The 23,188-nt window shown below is 27.0% G+C and overlaps 1 protein-coding gene across 7 annotated transcripts; it reads right to left on the bottom strand.

Moving 5' to 3' along the window:
- Positions 1-1,675: 1,675 nt before the first annotated feature.
- On the bottom strand, positions 1,676-22,733 carry LOC122503909 (long-chain-fatty-acid--CoA ligase 3). 7 transcript variants are annotated; one of them, XM_043614674.1, is made up of 9 exons: positions 22,582-22,699; positions 12,420-12,501; positions 6,081-6,435; positions 4,865-5,233; positions 4,239-4,634; positions 3,845-4,157; positions 2,984-3,247; positions 2,455-2,730; positions 1,676-2,358 (listed from the first exon to the last, which is right to left on the bottom strand). In XM_043614674.1, exons 2-9 carry the CDS (start codon positions 12,437-12,439, stop codon positions 2,204-2,206), a joined length of 2,148 nt encoding a protein of 715 aa, XP_043470609.1. In that variant the 5' UTR covers positions 12,440-12,501; positions 22,582-22,699; the 3' UTR covers positions 1,676-2,203. The 7 variants fall into 7 exon arrangements, with proteins under 7 accessions (XP_043470609.1, XP_043470610.1, XP_043470608.1 ...); XM_043614675.1 differs by lacking the exon at positions 22,582-22,699 and adding an exon at positions 21,945-22,230; XM_043614673.1 differs by lacking the exon at positions 22,582-22,699 and adding an exon at positions 21,108-21,452.
- Positions 22,734-23,188: the final 455 nt, after the last annotated feature.

Raw genomic sequence — 23,188 nt, 5'->3', positions numbered from 1 at the left:
GTTAAGTCGACGTACTGTACAGGTAACTGCTTGTATGTCGTCCTTCCGGCTTGCGCACATTTTTTAAAACCGTGGCACTTCTACTGATTTTTTTAGTTCGTGGTTTTATTTATCATTAGCCACGAACTAAAAATTGTGATAGAAATGTCGCGGTTTTCAAAACCGCGGCACTTCTACCATTTTTTTAGTTCGTGGTAAGTTTATTTTTAGCCACAAACTAAAAATTGTGATAGAAATGTCGCGGTTTTTGAAAAAATGTACAACCCAGGACAGCATACAAGCAGTCATCTGTATAAACTATAAAAAAAGTCTTCCTAACCTAAATATCTCCATTGTCGCCTCAACATAAAAATCGTATTCATGAGATAGAAAAGAAAACGTATATCTTTCCTTTTCCCTCTCATGTAATTTTTACTATTTTCAATGTTACATTGCTGTATTGTTAATATTAGAACAAAAGTCTTATTTTTTTTATTTTTTTGTTTTTTTATTTTCATGTATCAGATATGTTTGCTTATAAAATTGTATTTAAGAAAAAAAAAACTATTATAATAAATTATTTGTCGTCTTTTAACTGATAAAGCTAATAATAATATATATTTCACTGGTTTTCATAAAGTAACAGTAGTTAATTTTTTTCCCATCTTTTTAAATAAAGTATAAATTTCATTCTTTTTTACAACGAAGTTAACTCTCTACAAAGACTTACCACAATATACAGCAATTTATCATAATTTACAGCGATTTTACCGTAATATACAGTCAATATTTTAAATACTTTCAAACATAACATTTTGACAAAATTTACAATATTTTTTTGGTATTTACGTAATTTTGTAACATTTCTTTTTCTTTTGTATTTGTGTAGATAATTTACGTAAATACCATAATTTTCATTAATTTTACCGTAACTTTCAAAAATTACCGCATGCAATTTATCTTATAATTTGTGTAATTTCTGTTACTTTACGTAAATCCAAGTAAACACCGTTTAATTACTGTAAATTTACTTTACACCGGAATTTACGTCAAGTTAACGATTTTATAGTAGAAATCACAATTCTTTTTCTTACCTACAAGCAACTGCATACATGTTCTTTCTGTTTTGTATACATTTTTCAAGTGGTAGCATTTCTATCACAATCTTTAGTTCGTGGTAAAAATCATTTAGCTACGAACTAAATATATAGAAATGACGCTGGTTTTGAAAAATATGTACAGCATACAAGCAGTTACATGTACATCTCTAAATTATTAACCGTTGTCTATCGTGAATTTTTTTTTTTTGACAAAATAAGCAACTTTTTATATTTTCTTTTGCAATTTATTAATAAAATTGTAAATATTGGAAAGAAGGCAATTTTAGAATTTAAATAAAATAAACCTTGAGGAAATTTGTTGGATTTTGCAAAAATTTTGTGCATTACTTTGCAACGGCTGTGTATAAAAAATATCCCGATTATTTAGAAAATATGGGACAAATGAGAGATAAAATTCTCGGAAAAATATTTCTTTTCTTTTCTCTCTCTCTCATTCTCTAGAAAAAATTCTAGTTTCTTTTCTAGTGATATTCAATTTTTCTATTTATGAATTTATTTACCCATCCCTGAATAAGAGAACTAATGAGACAGAGAAAGACGGGGAAGAACTCTTTTGCAAATATAACACTTCGGAGTCTTTTGTTTTTTTCTTTATCGATCTATAAATCTATAATTAAATATACAATTATATATATACACGTGTGCGCAGGGGAAAAGCATATTTTTAAAATTTTTCCTTCTTCTGATCTAATTGATGAGGTATGCACGATTTTTTTTTCTAAACATTTTGACAATAAAAAGCCCGAAAGCTCGAGTTGGCTGGAAGACACGAGAACCAAACTGTTCCAGGCTTTTTGAGAAAAAAATTTTAGTCTCAAAAAATCCATTTTTCCCCTCCTCCTTTATTTCATATTGAGATTTTAAAATTCGTTATATGTGTGTGGGAAAAAATATATCAAGAGTATTTATTTTTCTGTTTGGGGTTCTCAAATAAGACTGCGATCAAAATGGTCAAATTTTAATTACGTGCAATTGACTATTTGATGATCGCAGACGACCGTGTTAATAATTTTTTTTTCTTTTTCAGGTCGTGATGATGGTACTTTCTTTTTTTTCCTTCAGTCAACAAATCACAAATTTTTTTTCACGTACGGTCGGCAACATCACGAGGCGTACATGCGACTTATTTCATGCTGATAACGTTCCTCCACGGCTTTTCGTTTTAATTTGAAGGCTGCGGTCACTAAGCCCATGTCTGGTGACCATTGTTCCGCGCACAGTTTCACTGCACCCGGAATCTCGAACCTTTGTAATTTACCTTTTGGAAAAGAAAAGGGAAAAAAATTGGTGAAAGGAACATAACCTCAAAAGTAAGCGACTATAGGAAGAAGGTAAGTAATTCGAGTTAACTTACATTTCCTGGCCTGCTCGACAAGTTCCTCAAGAACTGCCTTCTCGATCCTTGGATCATTACAAAGATCTTCAAGATTCGTCGACGTGATACCTAATTTAATCGCCATTTCCTCAAGACTACGTGGATTAGGAACAACAAGCGCCACTGTGTATGTTTTACTGGCATCGCCATAAATACAAATATTCTCCACTAGAGGGCAGGTTTTCAATTCGGACTCGACTTTTCCAAGTGAAACGTATTCGCCAAACTGAAGTTTAACTAAATCCTTTTTACGATCTGTAATTAATATTGCAATTTTTTTCAGAACACATCAAGTGGAAGCTCAAGTGAAGAAGCAACAACATATTCCCGAAGGAATAACAACTTGGATCCGAAGCAACAAAAATGTATTTTTAATAACTGTACTTAGAAAATATCAATAAATGACTAAAACTTATTAAATTGTTCTTAATGACTGTGTTGGAAAATATTGACAAAAGAAGTTGTTCTTAATGACTGTGTTGGAAAATATTACTAAAAGAAAACTAACCTATAATTTTGATGCAACCGTCAGGATGAACTTCACCAATGTCTCCACTGCGGAACCAATGTCGTCCATCCTCATGGAAAAAGTCCTCTTTCGTCTTGTCTGGAACTTTATAGTAACCGTCGGACACATTTTCACCTCCAATAAGAATTTCCCCCCTTGGATGTGGCATATCCGTTACTCTGTAACCGGCTTCTTCCCAATTCACCAAACGGATGTCACACACTGTACTTGGTGCTCCGACTCTTCCAGAACTTCTATCCTTCACTAAAAAGTGAATTTAAGAGTTCATTTATGGATATAGTGAATATTGCATACAGATGTAGATTGTGAACTGTCCTTTAAGTTTTTGTTACTACCCAACCCTGTTTCCTCGCGGAGTTGACCGTCTATTCATCGTGAACATCGGACGGACGTTAAATAAAGAAATGGAACAATCTTACAATTAGCCACCTCATAAAATTAAAAACCTTGCCCGCTTTTTCATAAAACGTTTATAATTTACAAAATTGTGAATAAATTGACCGGATATTATACAAAAAACTTCTTCATATAGTAAGGAACAAAAGTCTCACTGAAAGTTCTTTCAACTCGAAAGTTCCTCACACACTTTTTCTCGGCGAAATTAAGGAAACGTGGTTATAGACAAAGCATTATTAATTTAATTAAAATTTGTTTAAAAATTAATGATTTTTTAAATGTTTATAATTTAATCGTCTTCTATAGACACTAATGCGTTTAAATTAACTGTTAGGTTAATTTGGTAAGTTTTCTTAACGTTAACGATATAGTGTGAGATGGAAAGAAGGGTTGTTCTTAATGACTGTGTTGGAAAATAATAAATATTTTTTTGTTTATACTCACTGTCCATGACAGTTGCACACGATGTCGTCTCAGTGAGTCCATAACCTTGAATAACCTGAACGCAAAGGCAGAGTTTCACCTGCATATGAGTGTCAGGACTCAGAGGTGCACCTCCCGAGAAGATGAGTCTCACTTTACCACCCAAAACTTGTCGGGCAGCTCCAAAAATATATTTATCAAAGAATGGCGTATCATAACCGCGTCTAGTCCATTTTAATTTATACTCATAAGCAAAATTGAAAATCGCCTGTCTAAAGACTCCGGATTTCTTAACCTTTTCATTGATACCCTTTGAAATTCGATCTAGAATTAACTGCACAAAAAAATTGAATTTAATTTAAAAATCTTTAAATGCACATCTATTTAAATGCATAAGAAAAAATAAATAACTTACTGGGACTGCAGTGAGACAAGTGGGATGAAGGACGGAAGCATCGCCCTTGGAGCCTCTTTGTATTTTACTACTCGAATCAATCATCGTAAGAGGTGAACTATAACCAATTGGAACTCCTGTCAAAAGACAAACGCTCTCGGAAAGAAGTTCAAAGACGTGCGCAAGCGGTAAATAACCCATAAATACATCATCATCTCTAATATGAATTGCATCGCAGAATGCCTTCAATGTTGAGATCATATTTTTGTGCGAGAGTAATACTCCTTTAGGAACACCCGTCGAACCGGAAGTGTACATTATTATCGCCGTGTCCTCACCTTTAGGCGATACCAATTCAGCCTCTGAGGCATTGCCAGTACTTATAACTTCCAGGAATGGAATCAGTCTCACGCCCTCCTGGTAAATAGAACAATTTTTTTTTTTTAAGATCCATAAAGAAAATATTTATATATAATATTTTAATATTTTTAAGTTAAGAAGATATTTCTTAAGGTCATGTTATTCAGTGGTCACGTGCCCCATTGTAAAGTATATGGGGCACGTGATCACTGAATTATTTCTTAACTTAAGATCATGACCTTAAGTTAAGAAATAATTTCTTTTTAACGAAATAAATGGAATTGTACCTTAAAATCGCTAGTGTCAGTCGGCTTAAGCTGATCCTCCATATAAATAATATTCTTCACTTCCGCCAGACGTGGAAGTATCCTTTTGACCTTTGGCAGTAATTCGTGGCTAGTTATTACGGTATCAACTTCAGTTTCATTAACGCCATGTGCGATTGCATCGTCACCAAGAGTTGCGTAAATTGTCACGACACTGAGATTTTGTTTAAAGCACGCGTGGGCAGCGATCATCCATTCGGCTCTTGTTTCAGCAAAAATTACAATATTCTTCTTTGCCGTTAGACCCAGTACTCTTAAACCACGACTGAAGGACGACGCCAATTTTTCCACCTCCATAAATGACTTCCATTTGTACTCACCCATTTTGTACTATATTATAGAATTATATATATTTAAAATTAGCATTAAGAATATGTATTAAAATTGAAAATAAAAATGTATCAAGAATTGTATTAAATAAAAAAATTTTCTAAAAACCATTAAATTGTTCTTAATGAAAGTGTTGGAAAATATAAACAAACGAAAAAATATCTGAAAACAATTAAGATTGTTTTTAATGACTGTGTTGGAAAATATTAATATAAAAAGTGGCTGAAGATCATAAAGAACACTTTGCACGTTACATTTGACGCGAAGGATTCATTATTAAGAACCAAAAGATTAGAGAAATTTTTTAGTCAAAAAGTAATACGTGCAATAAACTTCTTTACTAAACTTGTTCTTAATGGCTGTGTTGGAAAATACAATAAGAAAAATCAGTTTATTAAGTTATGTTCAGTTGTTCTTAATGGCTGTTGGAAAATATTAAACTAATCTATGTTTCTCATAATACAATTTAGATATATAATTAGATTACAATTCGTCGAAAAATTAATTTTCTATAATCGAAGGGCTCGAACCAGTGAAAGTATTTAAAAATAACAAACTTTACGGACTAAAAATAAAAAATTACGGACCATTTGCGGACCAATTAGTGACAAAAATATAACCACTCCGAGTCAAATAAGAGAACATTTGACATCAAACTATAAATTACAATATTTTACAATATTTTTAAGCTTTAAAATCATTGTAAGTCCGAAAGTTTTAGAAGCCGAGAAACCTTAAAAATCTGCAAACAGTTCTTTGATAGAGATAATCATCAACCCTTAAATTTTCAAATTATTCCTTTTTTTTTAATTTTAATGAATTACTTTGCTTGGATATAAAAACGAACCTTTTTAAAAACTCGACCATTCGGTTGGAGTTCATCCTCCTCGGCTAAAATTTGTCTCGTGCCAAGACACCGTTTACTTTTGTGCTCATTGGCAACAAATTTCAACATTTTCTCCATTGTATCGATTTTATGTGATTCTAGGTGAATGTGTATCGATCTTGGTGGATCGATACTCCTGTAGGTGATGGAGTGCTCGCTCCTTGCCACAGGTTTCGCCTTGATTCTCCTCGAGGCTTTTCTTTTTCCCCATGGCCGTTGTAGGATCAAATAAACCGGAAATGTGAGAAGGTCATAGACGTAAGATAAGGCCTTAATTGCATGGATCGCACCACTTATCCAAAAACTGTTCATTTCCCTACAAAAAAAAGAAATAAAAAGATAAAAAATTATTAAAATTAGCAAAAAATTCTATTTTTTTTAAATAGTTTTAAAATAATCTAAAAATAGTCTGAAAAGAGTCTAAAAATAATATCTATATACAAAATAGTATCTTTACCAGAAATATACATTTTTAAAAAAAAGAAAAATTTTTAATAACAATTATTTCGAATTGCAAAACATGAAAGACAAGTCAATGTAATATTGTTTTAATTTGAATTTTATAATTGTGGCCCTGTTTAAAAAATATTTTATCCAGTATTCTCTGGTGTAGAGCAAAAGTATAAGGTGTGAAACTCATCAGCATCGATCGCGTTCAAATGGACTTTGTTCGAGGTCTATACACAAAACTCTCAGCTAATTTACACGTGATTTTAAAATCAAAGGTTGTTACTTTAAAAAATAAAACCTTTTCCATCACAAACGGATTATTTCATTTCATCATCAAATATATATATATTTTTATAAAATAGTAAAAAAAATATATATATTATGATTGTATCAAAACCGTTTGAAATAATCTTTTTAAAATTGAGTTTCTCCATGCAAAACGAATATATTTTTTTTTATTTAATAAAATATTTATATAATATTATAATATTACCTATTTATAAAATATGAATATTTAATTTTTATTTTATATAGAAACAAAAAAATAAACAATTAGAGAAAAAAAGACGATTTTAAAAAGATTATTTCGAACGGTTTAGCACATTATTATATTCATTGTATACATAGTAATCTTATTTGCAAATTTTCTTCGAGAATAAGTGTTTCCACTTTGTCGATTCTCGCCCTCTCATGTAATTGGATCAGGTGCAAATACATAATATAATCTTTCAATGCTGTCTCACGAAGAGAAAAAAATATTATTAAATATTTAATAAAATAAGTGAATTATTATTTTTCTAAATTATAATTATAATATTATATGAATTATAATAATAAAAATAAATTTATAAAAAAAACACTGAATAATCATTGCGAAGAGAACGTCTTAATAGATTGAAAAATAATTGACAAACAGTTCTATAAATATAGTTCTAAAGTTATAACAAAGCGTGTTTATAAACTTTTATTTCTGTCCGATAAAAGTTGAACCAAGAATCATTATAGCGAATAATAAAAAAAAAAACATTGTACATAAAAAGAAGATTATCTTTCTCGTCAAGTTTGATCTTTGATCGGGTCAATTAAATTTGTCAAATTAAAGTTGAAAACTTATAAATTAGTTTAGTTTCAACAAACTCAAGATATGTATATATATATATATATATATATATATATATATATGTATATATAAATTATGGATATAACGAAACTTTGTTACATAACCCAAAAGTTACTAAATCAATCAAATGACTCCTCAATATTCTAAACTAAAACAGATATAGTATTAAAATATGCATAGAATTTCTAATAATTAATATATAATAATAATAATAATTATTATTATTATTATTATTTATTTAGTTATTTATTTAATTACTTTTTATAGATATACTTCAAGCCTTTTAGCTTTAAACGCGATTAACCTTAGACAGTACAACTGCGGTACTAAAATACCTCAGAGAAAATATAATAATCATAATATTTGTAAATAAATAATATAATATAAAAGAAAAAACATAAAATTTTATATTATATAATTATAATAAAAAAAAAGAAAAAGGCTCATGCATTTAGAGTCCAGTCTTGGAGTAAGTAACATTAATATCATAATTATTATAATATATTTAAATTTTATTTATATCATTTTTTTAATATATTAATTTTTTATTATTTCAAAATTATATTAATTTTATGAATAAGAAAAAATAATTTTGATTAACACAATATATAATTAATCCCAGAGAGATAATAATAATAATTGTGCTTTCAAATAAATACATACATATATATGTATACAAATTGACTTCATGGACCAAAAGATCAGAATCCGTTAATAATACAATAATTATCATCGCTGGACTTTGAAAGATCACACGGTGTAAATATCGGATTTACGATGGATCACATATTTTCCTCGTGAATTCGTTTATTTGAAAAATATAAATATCCAATTGTCATTATACTGATTATAATTTATAAGAACAAAAGAGGAAAAAAAGTGAATTTATTCTGTTAACTTTATCCGTAAAAATACAATTAAATAATATTTTTTTAAATAACATTAAAATTTCCATTTCTATTAAAAATAAATAAATAAAAATTTATAACAAGTAGGATTCTAGTAAAAAAAAAAACGTAGTAGAAACCCAAAAATAACCAAAGAAGGAGAATAATAAAAAAAAAATATAATAAAATATTCATTTTTAATAAACGGCCTAAATTCGGTTATTTAGGCCTTTTTATTGCAAAATAATTAAACGAAAGAAAAATTTTTAGCAAAACAAAAAATATAAATAATATATTATATTATAATTTATTTTTTATAATTATATACATTCTGTTATAATATATTAATAAAATAAAGATAATAAACAATTATAATATTCATAAATATTAGTTATATAATATAATATAATTTATTATAATTTTATATAATTTAATTTAACATATAAAAAAATATAAAATAGTAAAATACAATTTTTTTCATATCGACATTAATAATATATTATTTGCATTATAATTGAGATAACAGAATAAAGATATTCAAAATAAAGTGATAAATTGTTTGACCTGCAATTAATTATTTTTTTATACCAATATAAATATATTATACATACATATATATATGAAATATAGATTAAAACGTTGTTATGTAAATGACTAACGTTTTTTCTTCTTTCTTTTTCTTTCTTACAAAACACAATGTACATTGACCCTGGTTAAGTGTGAAAGCCAACAATTAACGCAATTAAAATGATCCATTCGCAAGATGCATGCATCTGCAGATGTTCTAATTTTACATATTATTTATGCTTTCTAAAAATTAAAAAAAAGAAGAAAAATTCCCTTTATTTATAAACTGGACAAAGTGAGTGAATTTTTTTATCTCTATTTCATATGTTTTAATGTATACTTTTTTTTATAAAACTGTACATTACTATATTATAATTTATTTTTAAAAAAAATTTTTTTCAACTGAAAATTTTACATGAAGTTGAATTTATTCTGAGCTAATTTTACTCATTACTTAATTTTACTAGGGGGTTAATTTTAGTTAGAGTAAACTTTACTCAAGGGTTAATTTTACTTAAAGTAAATTTTACCCGGGGGTTAATTTTACTTAAAGTAAAAACTTTACGTTAGGGTTAATTTCACTAGGGGTTAATTTTCCTATTTGAATTAATTTTATTCGGCGTTAATTTTCCCCAGAGTTAATTTTACTCGTTCATTTTTCACTGATTTAATTTTAATCCAAGTAAATTTTCCTACATCCGAAGTAAATCCAAAATTACCAAAAAATTTAGAAAAGTTTATTTGAAAAATAGTAAAAAAAAATTTGTTTAACTAATTTTGTAACTAGACTAAATAATACTTAAATATTTATTTGAAAATAGTATAAAATTAACTTTGAAAATAGATAAATTTGTAAATTTAAGTAGGCAGTAAAAAATGTTACTTTTTTATATACGAATTTCTTTTTCCGTGTATCTAAATGAATTCCAATAATGTTTGTTTTACTGACGGTGCGTATTTTTTTTTTGTATTTGTGAGTTCCAATATATATACGGAAGATATCAAAAGAATGAGAGAAAAAAAAAGGTCAACAAAAAATTACGCAAGCCTTGCACATACTTTTTGTGCCACCGACTCATTTGCTCCAGGCCAAGGATACGAAATCAGAATCATTGACGTCAGACAAAGTGCGACAATTCATCTTCAATTCTATATACTCAAACAGGTGATGAAACTTTGTATACTTTAATTATGAAAAAGAAAAAAATAGATTTTTTCAAAAACATTTACTTCTTGCTACCAAAAAAGAAATTCTTACTAATTTTTTAATGTATCGAGATTAATTAATTTTTACTATAATTAGTAAATGTTAATGTAATTATTAATTTACTACTCATAATACAGGTCTGCAAAGTTCGACTACCTTTTTATACCACGTCAGGATTTTGAGAAAAGTGGGGGTAACGACTCAAAAAAACACATTTTTTAGGTCGTTACCCCCACTTTTCTCAGAATCCTGACGTGACAGATAATTTTGGATCCCAGGATCGTGTTCAGTGGACAAAAATACATAGAAAAGCACTCCCATATCAAAAATAAAGAAAAAAAATATTTTTAAAAATCTTTACCCCCACTTTTTTCAAAATCCTGACGTGCTAGGCAATTTTGAAATCCGGGATCGTGTACATAGGCCAAAAATACATAAAAAACGACTCCCATATCGAAAATACCGAAAAAAAATTTTCTTTGTTCTTTTCTCCCACTTTTCTCAAAATTCTTAATTTTTTTTTGGTCTTGGGCAAGTAGGTTTTAAAGTAAACGTTTTATGCTTTAATTTAAGACGTGATGTTCAAGTTAGAGAGAAAACTGTATTAAAATTTTTTAAAAATTTACCTTTTTTGGTATTTACCCCCACTTTTTTCAAAATCCTGACGTGCTAGACAATTTTAAAAATCGGAATCGTGTTCAACGACCCAAAATACATTGAAAAACACTCCAATGTCAAATATTGCGTTAAAAAAATTTATTTTGCTTTTACCCCCACTTTTCTCAAAATTACTGGAAAATTACAGTAATATTAAAATAACATTAATTGTAATATTACACATGCTAATTAAATATTAAATATATTATTATATTATATTATATAATTAATAAAATAATTCGAAAAGATATATTATAAAGTATTAAATGTTTTATACCATTTATAAAATAATTTTTTTAATTATACTCTTTAGAATTAATATTTTTTATTACTCATTCATCATTTGTAAGTATATATGAAATTCATTCAATTAATAGGTGTGTAGGTATAACATTGTGCACGTGCAAACATGCTTTAAACAAATATATAAACGTATGTGTGTGTAATAAAAATTGAGTTGAATTTGTCAAACGTAAATAATGCCTCTAAATAAAGAAACAGAGAAAATAAATACGATGATAAATCAGTTTTGTTATAACAAAGATAGTAAAGAGCAATTTTTAAAGAAATGGAAAATTTTTTATCAAGATGTATATAAATATATAAAAAATTTATATATAAAAATAACAAAATGTTACCATGTTTTTTTGTAAAAAGGAAGAAAAAACTATAGTTTTTTCTTTAGTAGCTATAGCTACTAATAGAAGGAAAGAACAAAATGTTACTTTTTTATTCTAAGGAAAAAGAAAGAGCTGAGGGTGTGATTAGCTTTTTGTTACATTCTTGTAGCATAATTGTGACATAACAAGCAGTAGGTACAGAAATTCTACTACAGCTTATAGATGAAAAGATGTTACCTACTATAAAATAGAAAGTGTTGTATTAAACAAAGAAATTGGAAAAAAAATATTTGTAACAATTGTATTGAAATGTATGACAATTGAGAACAAATTATAGAAATTAAAATATGTTTTGTAACAAATTTTTAAGAATTAAGAGCAAATTGTAACCGTTGTAATAATGGTATAATAATTAGGGGTAAATTGTAACAATTGTAACAATAGTATAACAAATAAGGGCAAATTGTAACAATTGACTCAAAAATTCATATCAACTGTATATGAAAGTTGGTAACTTAATTAAGTATTCAACAAAAGTAGAGAAACTACAATAGAAAAGAAAATACATTTTCTTTTTTTTCCTTTTGGAGAGCAGAGATAAAGAATATGATACGAAATAGATAAAAAGCCATCTTCTAGCATGCATTTTGCGAAGAAGTGAGGCAGATCAAAAACTACATAAAAAAAGAACTTTTTTTTTGTTTTGGTCCAATAAATGCAGAAATATGGCAGAAATCATAGAGTCTTTGATATAAATATTAGAGGTTAATGGGAAATTTTACACCAACTCACTGTTTGTCGTCCACGATCATGGTGGTGTCTTATGTTGGTACTCTTACTTCCTGATTCTTTTGGATGCGGGTAATTAATTTAACTGCAAAGAAAAACCATAACCCATTGTCCTGTTAGTAAGATTCACATCAATCGATCTTAACATTAAGTTAATTAAATGAAGTGGTTAATAAGAGTATTTATAATAAGAATATATTCAGGGTGCTTGGCTAAAGTATATGAAATCTCTTAAATATTTCTTAAAATATATAATAATTTTTGGGACTTCAAACATTTTGTCCAAAAATGCATAATTTAAGAAATATTTAAGGTTTTCCAATCTTTTTCCACACCCTGAATGATAGAGATATATAATAGAGATATAATAAAGGTATATAATAGATATATAATAGATATATATAACAGATATATATAATAGATATATTATAGAGATATATAATAAAAATATATTATAGAATATATTATTATTTAATTTATAGAACTATATTATAGAAATAAAAATAATGTAAAAATGTATTATAATTGTTTTTATTTTTCAGGGAATCCAAGGAACTATAGATTTCAAGAAGATGATCAACGGCGAAGAAGCAGCAACAAAGGTGGTTTCTTTAGAAAACTAAATCGTAATTTATGAAGTAAAAAACTTGATGATTTTTATTTCTTCAAACTGAGCATAATTTTTCGATATTTAATTCAACTTCTTATCATTAAGTCAAATTTTCCAATAGAACCCTCCCTGTATTTAATTAATATTAATTTCAAAATCTTCAGTAGCATAATAGTCATTAACCCCTCTAACTTTTTAATTAATATTAATGTTAAAATCTATAGTAGTATAACCCCCATTTTATTTAATTAATATTAATTTCAAAATCTTCAGTAGTATAATATATTAATAGTCAGCACCCCTTTTGTTTTTAATTAATATTATTTTTAAAATCTTCAGTAGTATAGTAGTCAGTACCCCCTCTAAATTTTTAATTAATATTAATTTTAAGATCTTCAGTAATATATAATGGTCAATACCTCCTTTCTATTTAATTAATATTAGTTTAAAAATCTTCAGTAGTATACTTTTAAGATCTTATAAGATAAAATATTTTAAATAACTAACACAGGAAAAAAAAGTCTGACTCCGTTTACACCTTAAATTCAGCCTCGAAAACAGGCTAAAAGTAAAACTTTTTTTTAGTGTGTACTATGACCGTTACATAAATTTTATAATAGCCAACCTTGAAAATTAGAAATTACAAATAATCACGAAAAGTAGTGAAAATACTTTTTTCATTTGCTCAAGAATGTTATATAAAGAAAAATACGTAAATTACAAGTAATATTCTCTTTCTCTCTCTCCCTCTCTGGAATTAAATTGTCATTAAGGGTGTTTAAATCTTGCCCTCAACGCGCGTTCAAAGCTCATTTAAAATATACGAATGAGACGTTCAGAAGCTTAGGCGTCAATTCCATACTATTAAGGTCGCATATAACCATTGATATCCTCCAACAGAACGAGAAATACATCCGATGCAGGAAACGCTCGAATTCATCCAATTAATTCCTCATTCATCCCCCATGAAATTTCTTATATATACATATCATTGCTTTTATCCCTTTTAAGCTGTATTATTATAAAACTTTTTATTCTTTCCCTACAAAGCAAAAATAAAAAAAACTGAAGTTTTAAATAAAAAAAAAACTTCTGAATAGACTAACATTTTTTTCATATTTATGTGAGTAAAACAGAAACGACAGTATATATAAAATAATGAAAAACTTTTTCCAACTTTTGTTTTGTATTAATTTTGATTATTATTATTATTATTATTATTTATTATTATTACTATTTTATAAGTGTTTATAAAGTAGGTTATTGTCAGTGAGCCAATTGATGTTCTCGAGTCCAAAAGGGCACAGGAAACGGCATAACGCGGGGTCAACTGACACAAACGAGTTGCAGTAATGATCAAGATAAATGCACCTTGTTTTGTTCCTTGGAATAAAAAAAAATAACAATAACAATATAAAGTCTACTTTCATAGTAGTTATTCATCAAGACGAATTCTGCGTTTGCTTTTATACCATCATTTTATATACACAAAAATTCCACGCATATTTTCTCTCTCAAGCCGAGGGCGTTACTCACATTTAAAAAAAGAAAAAGAAAAATTAATAGACAATAAAAATAAATTAATTCTCAAAAGTATGAAATTGATACCAAATTGGAACAAATTGATGCCAAAAATTTGGATCAATTTTTGATTTGATCCACATTTTTTGATATCAATTCGTTTAGTTGCAATTTGTTGCTTTTTAAGTTAACACTATTATTTGAATAATAAGAAAAATTCTATAAATAATAATAAAAAATAAAATATTATTTCCTATTTTTAGTTGCGGTTTAGTTTTGTATATTAAAAACGTAAATTGAAAAAAGAAATTAATCACAACTGAATCGTGATAAAAATAAATAATTGCCGTTAAATCAAGATTAATGAATGAAACATTTTCTCTTTTTAAAAAAACAGCATATTTCTCATTTGCAAGAATTAAAAATTTAAAGTTGCACTTTTATTATTGTCGCACATTGCACACGCATATATTTGAAAAAGAATAACGAATCAAGAATAAGGTGCATAAAAATTGCAAAAATATACGACAAAATAATTGACAATTAATGTGAACAGATCACTGCTTTATAGTCATTAGTCACATTGATAATTGCATATCAATAATTCATTAATAACGTGCGGTATATACGGATAATAAATGAATATATTTGTATATGTGTGTATAACTATTACCGAACTGATTAGAATTGCATTATTTAACCTCATCTCTCGTTCAATTAGTTTTTACAAATTTCTTTCGCTTTTCATTATTCCTCCTTCGCCTCCTACTTTTACTAATTATTTTTTTAAAATAAAATTTTTTTTTAAATCCATCTTAATTTCAATTATACTTTTAAAAATTTTTGAAAAAATTCTTTGAGAATTTTCAAATCTTCTTCTCAAAAATTCATTTTTTTTTTTAGTATTTTGAACTAAAATTCTTCTATAAATTCATTATTTTTAATAACTAATTCAATATATATTAAAAAATTTAACTAATTTCAGAAGAACATAACCTCAAATTTTTTTTGAAAATTTAAAGAAAAGAAATAAAGACTTTTAAAGAGTTTGACTCAAAAACCAAATTGAAAAATATTAGAGATTGATAATTCGATTCATTTTTCTAAATATTTTTCTAAGAAAAAAAACCTCTTTTTCAAAGGGTTAAAATTTTCGAAAAAAGAAAAAGAAAAAATTGTCGACTTGTTATACATATTTACAAATACGTTCTTGAGAGTTAAATAAAAATAGATTATTAGGACAGTGTCACTTCTTCTATTGCGGTAACGTATCAAGGACGTCCTGACTAGGAAGTCAAAGCCAAATCAAGAGGTCTGTGTCCGTCAAGGGGCAAACATAACTTTGTTGCGCTACAAACTAACGTTTATAAATTCTAATAAATAAACAAACATAAACATTTTAAATTTTAAAAAGTACATAATATATTTTATCATTATTTATATTATTATCTATTGTTATTATTAATATGGATAAATATTTATTATTATTGTTATTTTTAATATTATTTTTATTATTATTATTATCTATTGTTATTATTGATATGGATAAAAATAATAATAATTTTTTTATCCATACCCCTATGAATTTTTAGGAGCCTATGGACCCCTAAAATTTTCAGAGGGGAAGGGAGGTAAAATATATCTTACGAAGGTGGAAAGGGGTCAAAATTTAAAAAAAAATGTATTACGTAATTAATCGACTTTTGGGAAACTCCCTAGAGATTTTTTGAGAAATCTACTTACAGAAAGATGAACTGTTCCTAATTTTTGAAATTTAGTCGCAAAAAAAAAAAAAAAAAAATTAGTTATTCAAATAGTACAAATATTAACTATATACGTTCCACCTGTAAGCGAGCTATGTAAGTTCAATTTGTAATGTAATCGGTTTCTTCATTTAAGTTGCACGTGTATGTATTTGAACCGGAGATTTATCCCTGCATTTGAGATAACGAGAGAGTTATGACATTGAACTTCGGACCTTGTAACTGGGAGGTGTTTTATTAAGTCGTTAAGAATTGCCTCAACAATGAAGAACAATCTCTATTTTTTTCATTTTTTTTTCTAAAACGTATTTTACAATACACGATTTATACAAAAAAGACATCACAAATCATTTATTTTTTTATAATGGAAAAAAATGACATATTTGAACGCAAATGAACCCTATATAATAAAAAAAAAGAATTGAGGCCGTTATCCAGAATTGTAAGTTACTAAAAAAAATTATAGGATGGAATATTTTTTTCTTTATTTATATATATAAATTTATATATATATTTATATGTATAAAGAAACAAGTATCTTCATTTCCTTGTCCAAGTTGTTTTTATATAATATCATCAATGAGTCAGAAAAACATAATAATTTACAAGCGCAACAAATTGCTTTACATAAGTATATTTTTGATGGAAAAAAATGTCTATATTGACAAGCATATAAGTTATAAGTGAAAAGAAGAAGTTACAAATATAAACAATCCAATTTTAATATAAAAATAATAAAAAGAATTTTATTTCGCAAAAAAAGAAGCCTTGAAACATTTTTCTTCAACTGATATAACTCGATAATAATCAAATAACAATTTTTCTTTTATATCAAAAAATCGATAACACACAAACATACACGCACCTTTGTTTCCATAGAATTAAAAATAACGAGATGACAAACAATCCGCAAGACGTGAACTCATTAAAGTGCATATTTAACATCGATTGAGAGAAAGAACGTAAGAGAAAGAGAAGGATAGAAGAGAGCAGAGAGGGGGGAAAGACTTGTTGCGGAATTTACATTTCAAAAAAATTAAATTCTCTTTTTAAAGAAAGTAGAACAATTGCCATTAGGATATCAATAAAATGATTTTCCAAACAAATTAAACTGTTTGTGTTCTAGCTTCAATGGCCTTTGAACCTTGGTAATTTTTATATTATTTTCACTATGCAATTGTGTACCGTTTTTTTATACTTGTGAATAACAATAGTGGATTAAAAATTGATTAACAAATTGGTCATTTTTTTGAGAAATTTTAATTATTAATTGATGACTGAATATTGATTTCGACAGAAAAAATTATTTAGTGGTTTCTCTAGTATTTTTAACTTAATAAATCAGGGTTCACGTCTTTGAATAGTGAAAAACATTTCAGATTCGTTATCAATTACCCCGAAAACCTCTAGATACCAAGTTTCCCAAAAAACTATCAATCTATTTAAAAAATGTCCGCCATTTTAAATTATGAAAATCAGAATATAGATTCATCATTAGCAATTAATATTAATTTCAAAATCTCTTGTAATATAATAATCAGTACTCCTTAACTAATTATTAAATTAATATTAATTTTTAAATTCTTCAGTAATATAATAGTCAGTACCCCCTATTTAATTATTTAATTAATATTGATTTCAAAATCTTCAGTCGTAAAAACCCCTCTCTATTTAATTAAAATTAATTTTAAAATCTTCAGCAGTAAAAACCCCTCTCTATTTAATTAAAATTAATTTAAAAATCTTCAGTAGTAAAAACCCCTCTCTATTTAATTAAAATTAATTTTAAAATCTTCAGTAGTATATAATAGGCAATATCCTCTCTAACTCTTTAATTATAATAATAATTTCAAAATCTTCAGTGGTTTAATAGTCAGTATCCACAATAATTCTTTAAATTAATATTAATTTCAAAATCTTCAGTAGTATAATAATCAGTACCCCCTCGACGTTTCTGATAATTATTAATTTGAATTTTTAAAAACAATAATGAACTTTCAAAAACTGTAATGAATATTGGATAACAGTATTGAATTTTCAATAACAGTAATGAATATTGTATAAGAGTATTGAATTTTCAATAACAGTTTGGCATTTTTAATAACATAATGAATTTTCAATATCAGTAATGAATTTTTAATAACAGTATTGAATTTTCAATAACTGCGTCTGTATTTTTCAATTACAAACCAATCGATTTTTTTTTCAATAACAGTAATGAATTTTCAATAACTGCTTCTGTATTTTTCAATTACCAACGAATGAATATTGATTTCAAGTTCTTCAATTTTGAATTCAACTTGAATTGAATTCAAATTCAATAACTTATGTAATTGAAAATTTGATGAATTTAAAATTTTTTTCTATCATTGTAGTATAATAATCAGCACCCTCTCTTTCTATTTAATTAACATTAATTCCAAAATCTTCAGTTCTATAACTGTCCTCACCCCCTTTAAATGTTTAATTAATATTAATTTTAAGATCTTCAGTGTAACCCCTCTTTATTTAATTTATATTAATTTTAAAATCTTCAGTCGTATAATAGTCAGTATCCCATCTAGTAGTTTAATTAATATTAATTTTCAAATCTTCAGTAGAATAAAAGTTAGTACCCGTCTTTAATTATTTAATCAATATTAGTTTTCAAATCTTCAGTAGTAGAATACTTAGAACACTAAATTCTTTATTATCAATCCCAAAAACCCCCAGTATAGAGGCTCAAAATGTCAACTTCAGAAATCCTCGGAGCTGGTACTCCATGTATCTGAGTAGCAGATTTCCCACCTTCTTCTTTAAAAAAATTTTAAGAATAACAATATTTATAATATAAATGAGTTCATAAAAATATGCCGACATTCCAATTATGTAAAAATAAATAAATTCGCTGTACTAATTACATTTGAAATTGTTTTTTTTATCCTTGTGACATAAGAAAAATTATGTTCTAGGCCACCTTGTATTGATAAACCGCAACAGTTCAATTAGTATAAATGTCAAAATTAATTTTCTGTAAAATGGAAATTTTTATCAGTAACAAAATACGAGTATTTTACACATATAATGTCGCAATTTAATTATCATACTTTGAAAAATGGCTTTAGAGAAATATTTATTATGATTAAAATGGAAATACGCATGAAGAGTAAGCAATAAAAATAATTGAAAATATACATTTTTTTATTACAATACATATATAAATTATTATATTGTTTGATAAAATATGAATTTTTGCCATAATATCGCAGTATTAAACAAAAGTCATACGATGCACGTTTTATATGCATTTATCTATAAATGTCATTGAAATTTCGCGATAATACTAAAAACAATTACACATTACAATAATCTTCAGGAGTATAATTATTTAGTATCCTCTCTAATTCTTTAATTATTATTAATTTTAAAATCTTCAGTAGTATAATAGTCAGTACCCCCTCTTTATTTAATTAATATTAATTTCGAAATCTTCAGTAGTATAATACTCAGTGCCCCCTCTCTATTTAATTAATATTAATTTCAAAATCTTCAGTAGTATAATAGACAGTATTCCATCTAACTCTTTAATTAATATTAATTTTTAAATCTTCAGTAGTATAATTATTTAGCATCCTTTCTAACTCTTTAATTATTATTAATTTTAAAATCTTCAGTAGTATAATAATCAGTACCCCCTCTTTATTTGATTAAAATTAATTTTTAGTTCTTCAGTAGTATAATAGTCAGTACCCTCTCGAAGTTTCTAAAAATTATTAATTTAAAAGTCTTTAGTAGCATAATAGTCAATAAGCTCTCGATGTTTCTAAAAATTATTAACTTTATAATTGTTCAGTAGTATAATAGTCAATATCCGCTCTAACTCTTTAATTAATATTAATTTTTAAATCTTCAGTAGTCCCTCTCTATTTAATTAATATTAATTTTTAGATCTTCAGTAGTATAATAGTCAGTACCCCCTCTCTATTTAATTAATATTATTTTTGAAATCTTCAGGAGTATAATTATTTAGTATCCTCTCTAACTTTTTAATTATTATTAATTTTAAAATCTTCAGTAGTATAATAGTCAGTGCCCCCGACTTGTTGGGCCCTCATCAGGTGTTTATCTATTTTTATTTTCCTTAGATTTATTATTACGATTATGATGAAATGTAGATCTCACATAACATTGTCTCAAGAAGTAGTTTTATAAACACTCCACACTCTCGAATATTTACATCTTCTCTTGCATCTTTTTCTCTATATCTTTTAGAATTTTATTTCAAAAATAATTTTTAAAATTAATTACCCATATAGTGATAATGTATAACCTTCCTTTTAAACTGACCCTCAGGGAGATCCTCTAAAAATCTTAACCTTTGAAAATATATTTCCTAACCTCAAAAATTTGCACTTTAAATTCAAGAATCTCACACCACTATTTTCACTATAACAAAATCGATTGTTTTTATTCAGAATTTATTCAAAATTCGTCTTCCTAAAAGATAAATTGACAAGAAAATTTTCTTTTTGAGAACAATATTATCCATCACAAAATGAAGGAAATTTTTTATACACAAAAAGTACGTGAATCAAGAACTGGTAAATAAATATACGCACAAAATGTGAAAACAGGTATTTTTTCAAGGAAACGAAACTAATTCCTTAAAAAGAATAAAATGCTCCGATTGGTCGATTTTAAATACCCCCCACCCCTTATTCAACCTTTTCTTAAGTTTTTTTTCGCATATATGTATAGGTATCAATAGGACTGTTCCAATTTTAATATTATAGTGTGTGTGTGTGTGTTAGCTCTTACCTTCTTCTGGAAACTCAGCCAAAAAAAACCTTTTTCAAATATATAAAGAATCCTAGGAAGTTTATTTCTTCTTTAACTTTATTATTTTTTAATTATCTCTTGTATTTTTTTCTGTCCTTTTTTGACCCGATTTCACTGAATTGCAATATTGTGGTTAGTAAAAAGGAAAGGGAGAAAAAGAGAAATAGATAGAAAGATTGAAGAGATGAGAAAGACGAAAGTGTGGTTTAGAAATAGGATTTACGAAAAGGAAAAAAACATATATGTATATTTATATATATCACAAGAATAGTCGCGACCAGAAGCCCGGGACGGTCAGCGAGCGACTGAAACATTTATCCTCAGGTTCTGTACCTCGTGAATCGGACCGACACATGTGTGTCTCTATATAATTTCTAGTCTCAGAGATGATCTTTGATCCCTTTTATAAAATTTTAAAGACTGATTATCGAAAAATAAAATTTAAAAAAAAATAATTTTAATGGGGCTCCTTGGTGCAAAGTACACGACCCTGAACTGTCATAAAAAAATTTTTTTAGAAAAATGTGTGGGAGAGAGATAAATTTCAACCACCACTATTTTCCATTATATTTTATATTGGCAATAACACTTCCCAATTCGGGAGAAAGTCCAATGTACTACTTTTCTCAGAAGTCACACAGCAGAGACTCGAGTTTTTTTCTTCCGCGAAGTAGAAATTTCGTCGCAATTCACAGAAACAAAATGTAACGGTTTTTTTTTTGCTTCTTGACGGAAAAAATGCTATATCACTAAGAATATTAAAGATTTTTTATTTATTGTAATTTTCTACTTTTTTAATAGAGGTGTTTTACATACCACGTGGTTTTTTGGGGTTGAAGACGAGAAACAGTGTTTAATCAAAGGGAGGAGCAACACACACATGTTACTTTTTTCTTTCTTATTTATATTAATATTTTGAAAATCGGACACTAAAGAAGAATTTTTCAAGATTTTAACGAATATTTTTGTTAATGTCGCGAACAAAAACACAAATTTTTACTTCCGGATATTTTTCTTTATTTCGTGTGATTGAAAAGTCAAGGATGATCTGAAGATGCATTCAGAGTCGAACATCCCACGTTCTAGTTTCACATACAAACGCACACTCATACAAAAATCAGCTTTGTTTGCGTCGTTTCACAGTCACAATTTCCAGGCCGTTACATGTTTGTGTGAAGCCGCGAACAAAAAGTTTTCTTTTCTATTTTTTTTCTTATCCAAAAATTGCATGAAATGGTAAATTTGTGAATTAAAACAGAAAGTAAATTTCATTGGGAAAATTTTAATGTCATTTATAGGTTATGTTTCTATTCTGATTTAAAAATTATTAACATTTTTCTTTTAAATAGAGAGGTTAACCTCTAATGTTCAAAAACCTGTAAATATTTTCTTTAAATTGTTTTTTGAATGTCTATTTTAGTGAGAGGTGGAAAAAATAAGAATTAATACAAACCCATAAATCCAAAAATTGAAATATCAATATTTATCGAAAGTATGTTAGAAAGTAAATAAATGTTATAGTGTCGCGCGCGTCTTGCGAATTTTCCACTTTGCGGACGCGTAAAAGACGATTCAGGAATATTGTTTCTGTATACATGTATATAGTGAGAGTATATAATGTCACAAAATTGACCAATAGAATGTCGAGAATCCTTGGGCGGGGATGTGGCGTGATCCTGAGTGACGTCACACTGTACCTCTTTAATCAATATAACCACCCACGTTTTGCGAAAACAAAACACATTTTTTTTACAAATTTGGTTATCGCGATGAACTCCGTGCCAAAAACAGGATTATATTTTCATTTCTTTTGAAAAGTAAAATCTTTAATTTAAATATTTCACCCTATTCCGAAATTTAGAATTTCTTGCAAATATTTTTTTTTTTGCAATAATATGTGAATGCTGTTAAGGTTTTTTCGAAAATTGTTACCTTCTTTATCGATAGTTTTCATAAAGCCCGCGATTTGTTACAGTGAACGTAATTAACATCAACCGATAAATGTCCTTTAAATTTTTTAAGTTTTAATATTTAACATAATTTATTCCCTTATGTAATTG

Source organism: Leptopilina heterotoma, unplaced genomic scaffold (genome assembly GCF_015476425.1).
Source record: "Leptopilina heterotoma isolate Lh14 unplaced genomic scaffold, ASM1547642v1 Lhet_275, whole genome shotgun sequence".
Taxonomy (NCBI): Eukaryota; Metazoa; Arthropoda; class Insecta; order Hymenoptera; family Figitidae; genus Leptopilina; species Leptopilina heterotoma.
Note: the sequence above shows the minus strand (reverse complement) of the source record. Positions and strands in the feature narration are given on the sequence as shown.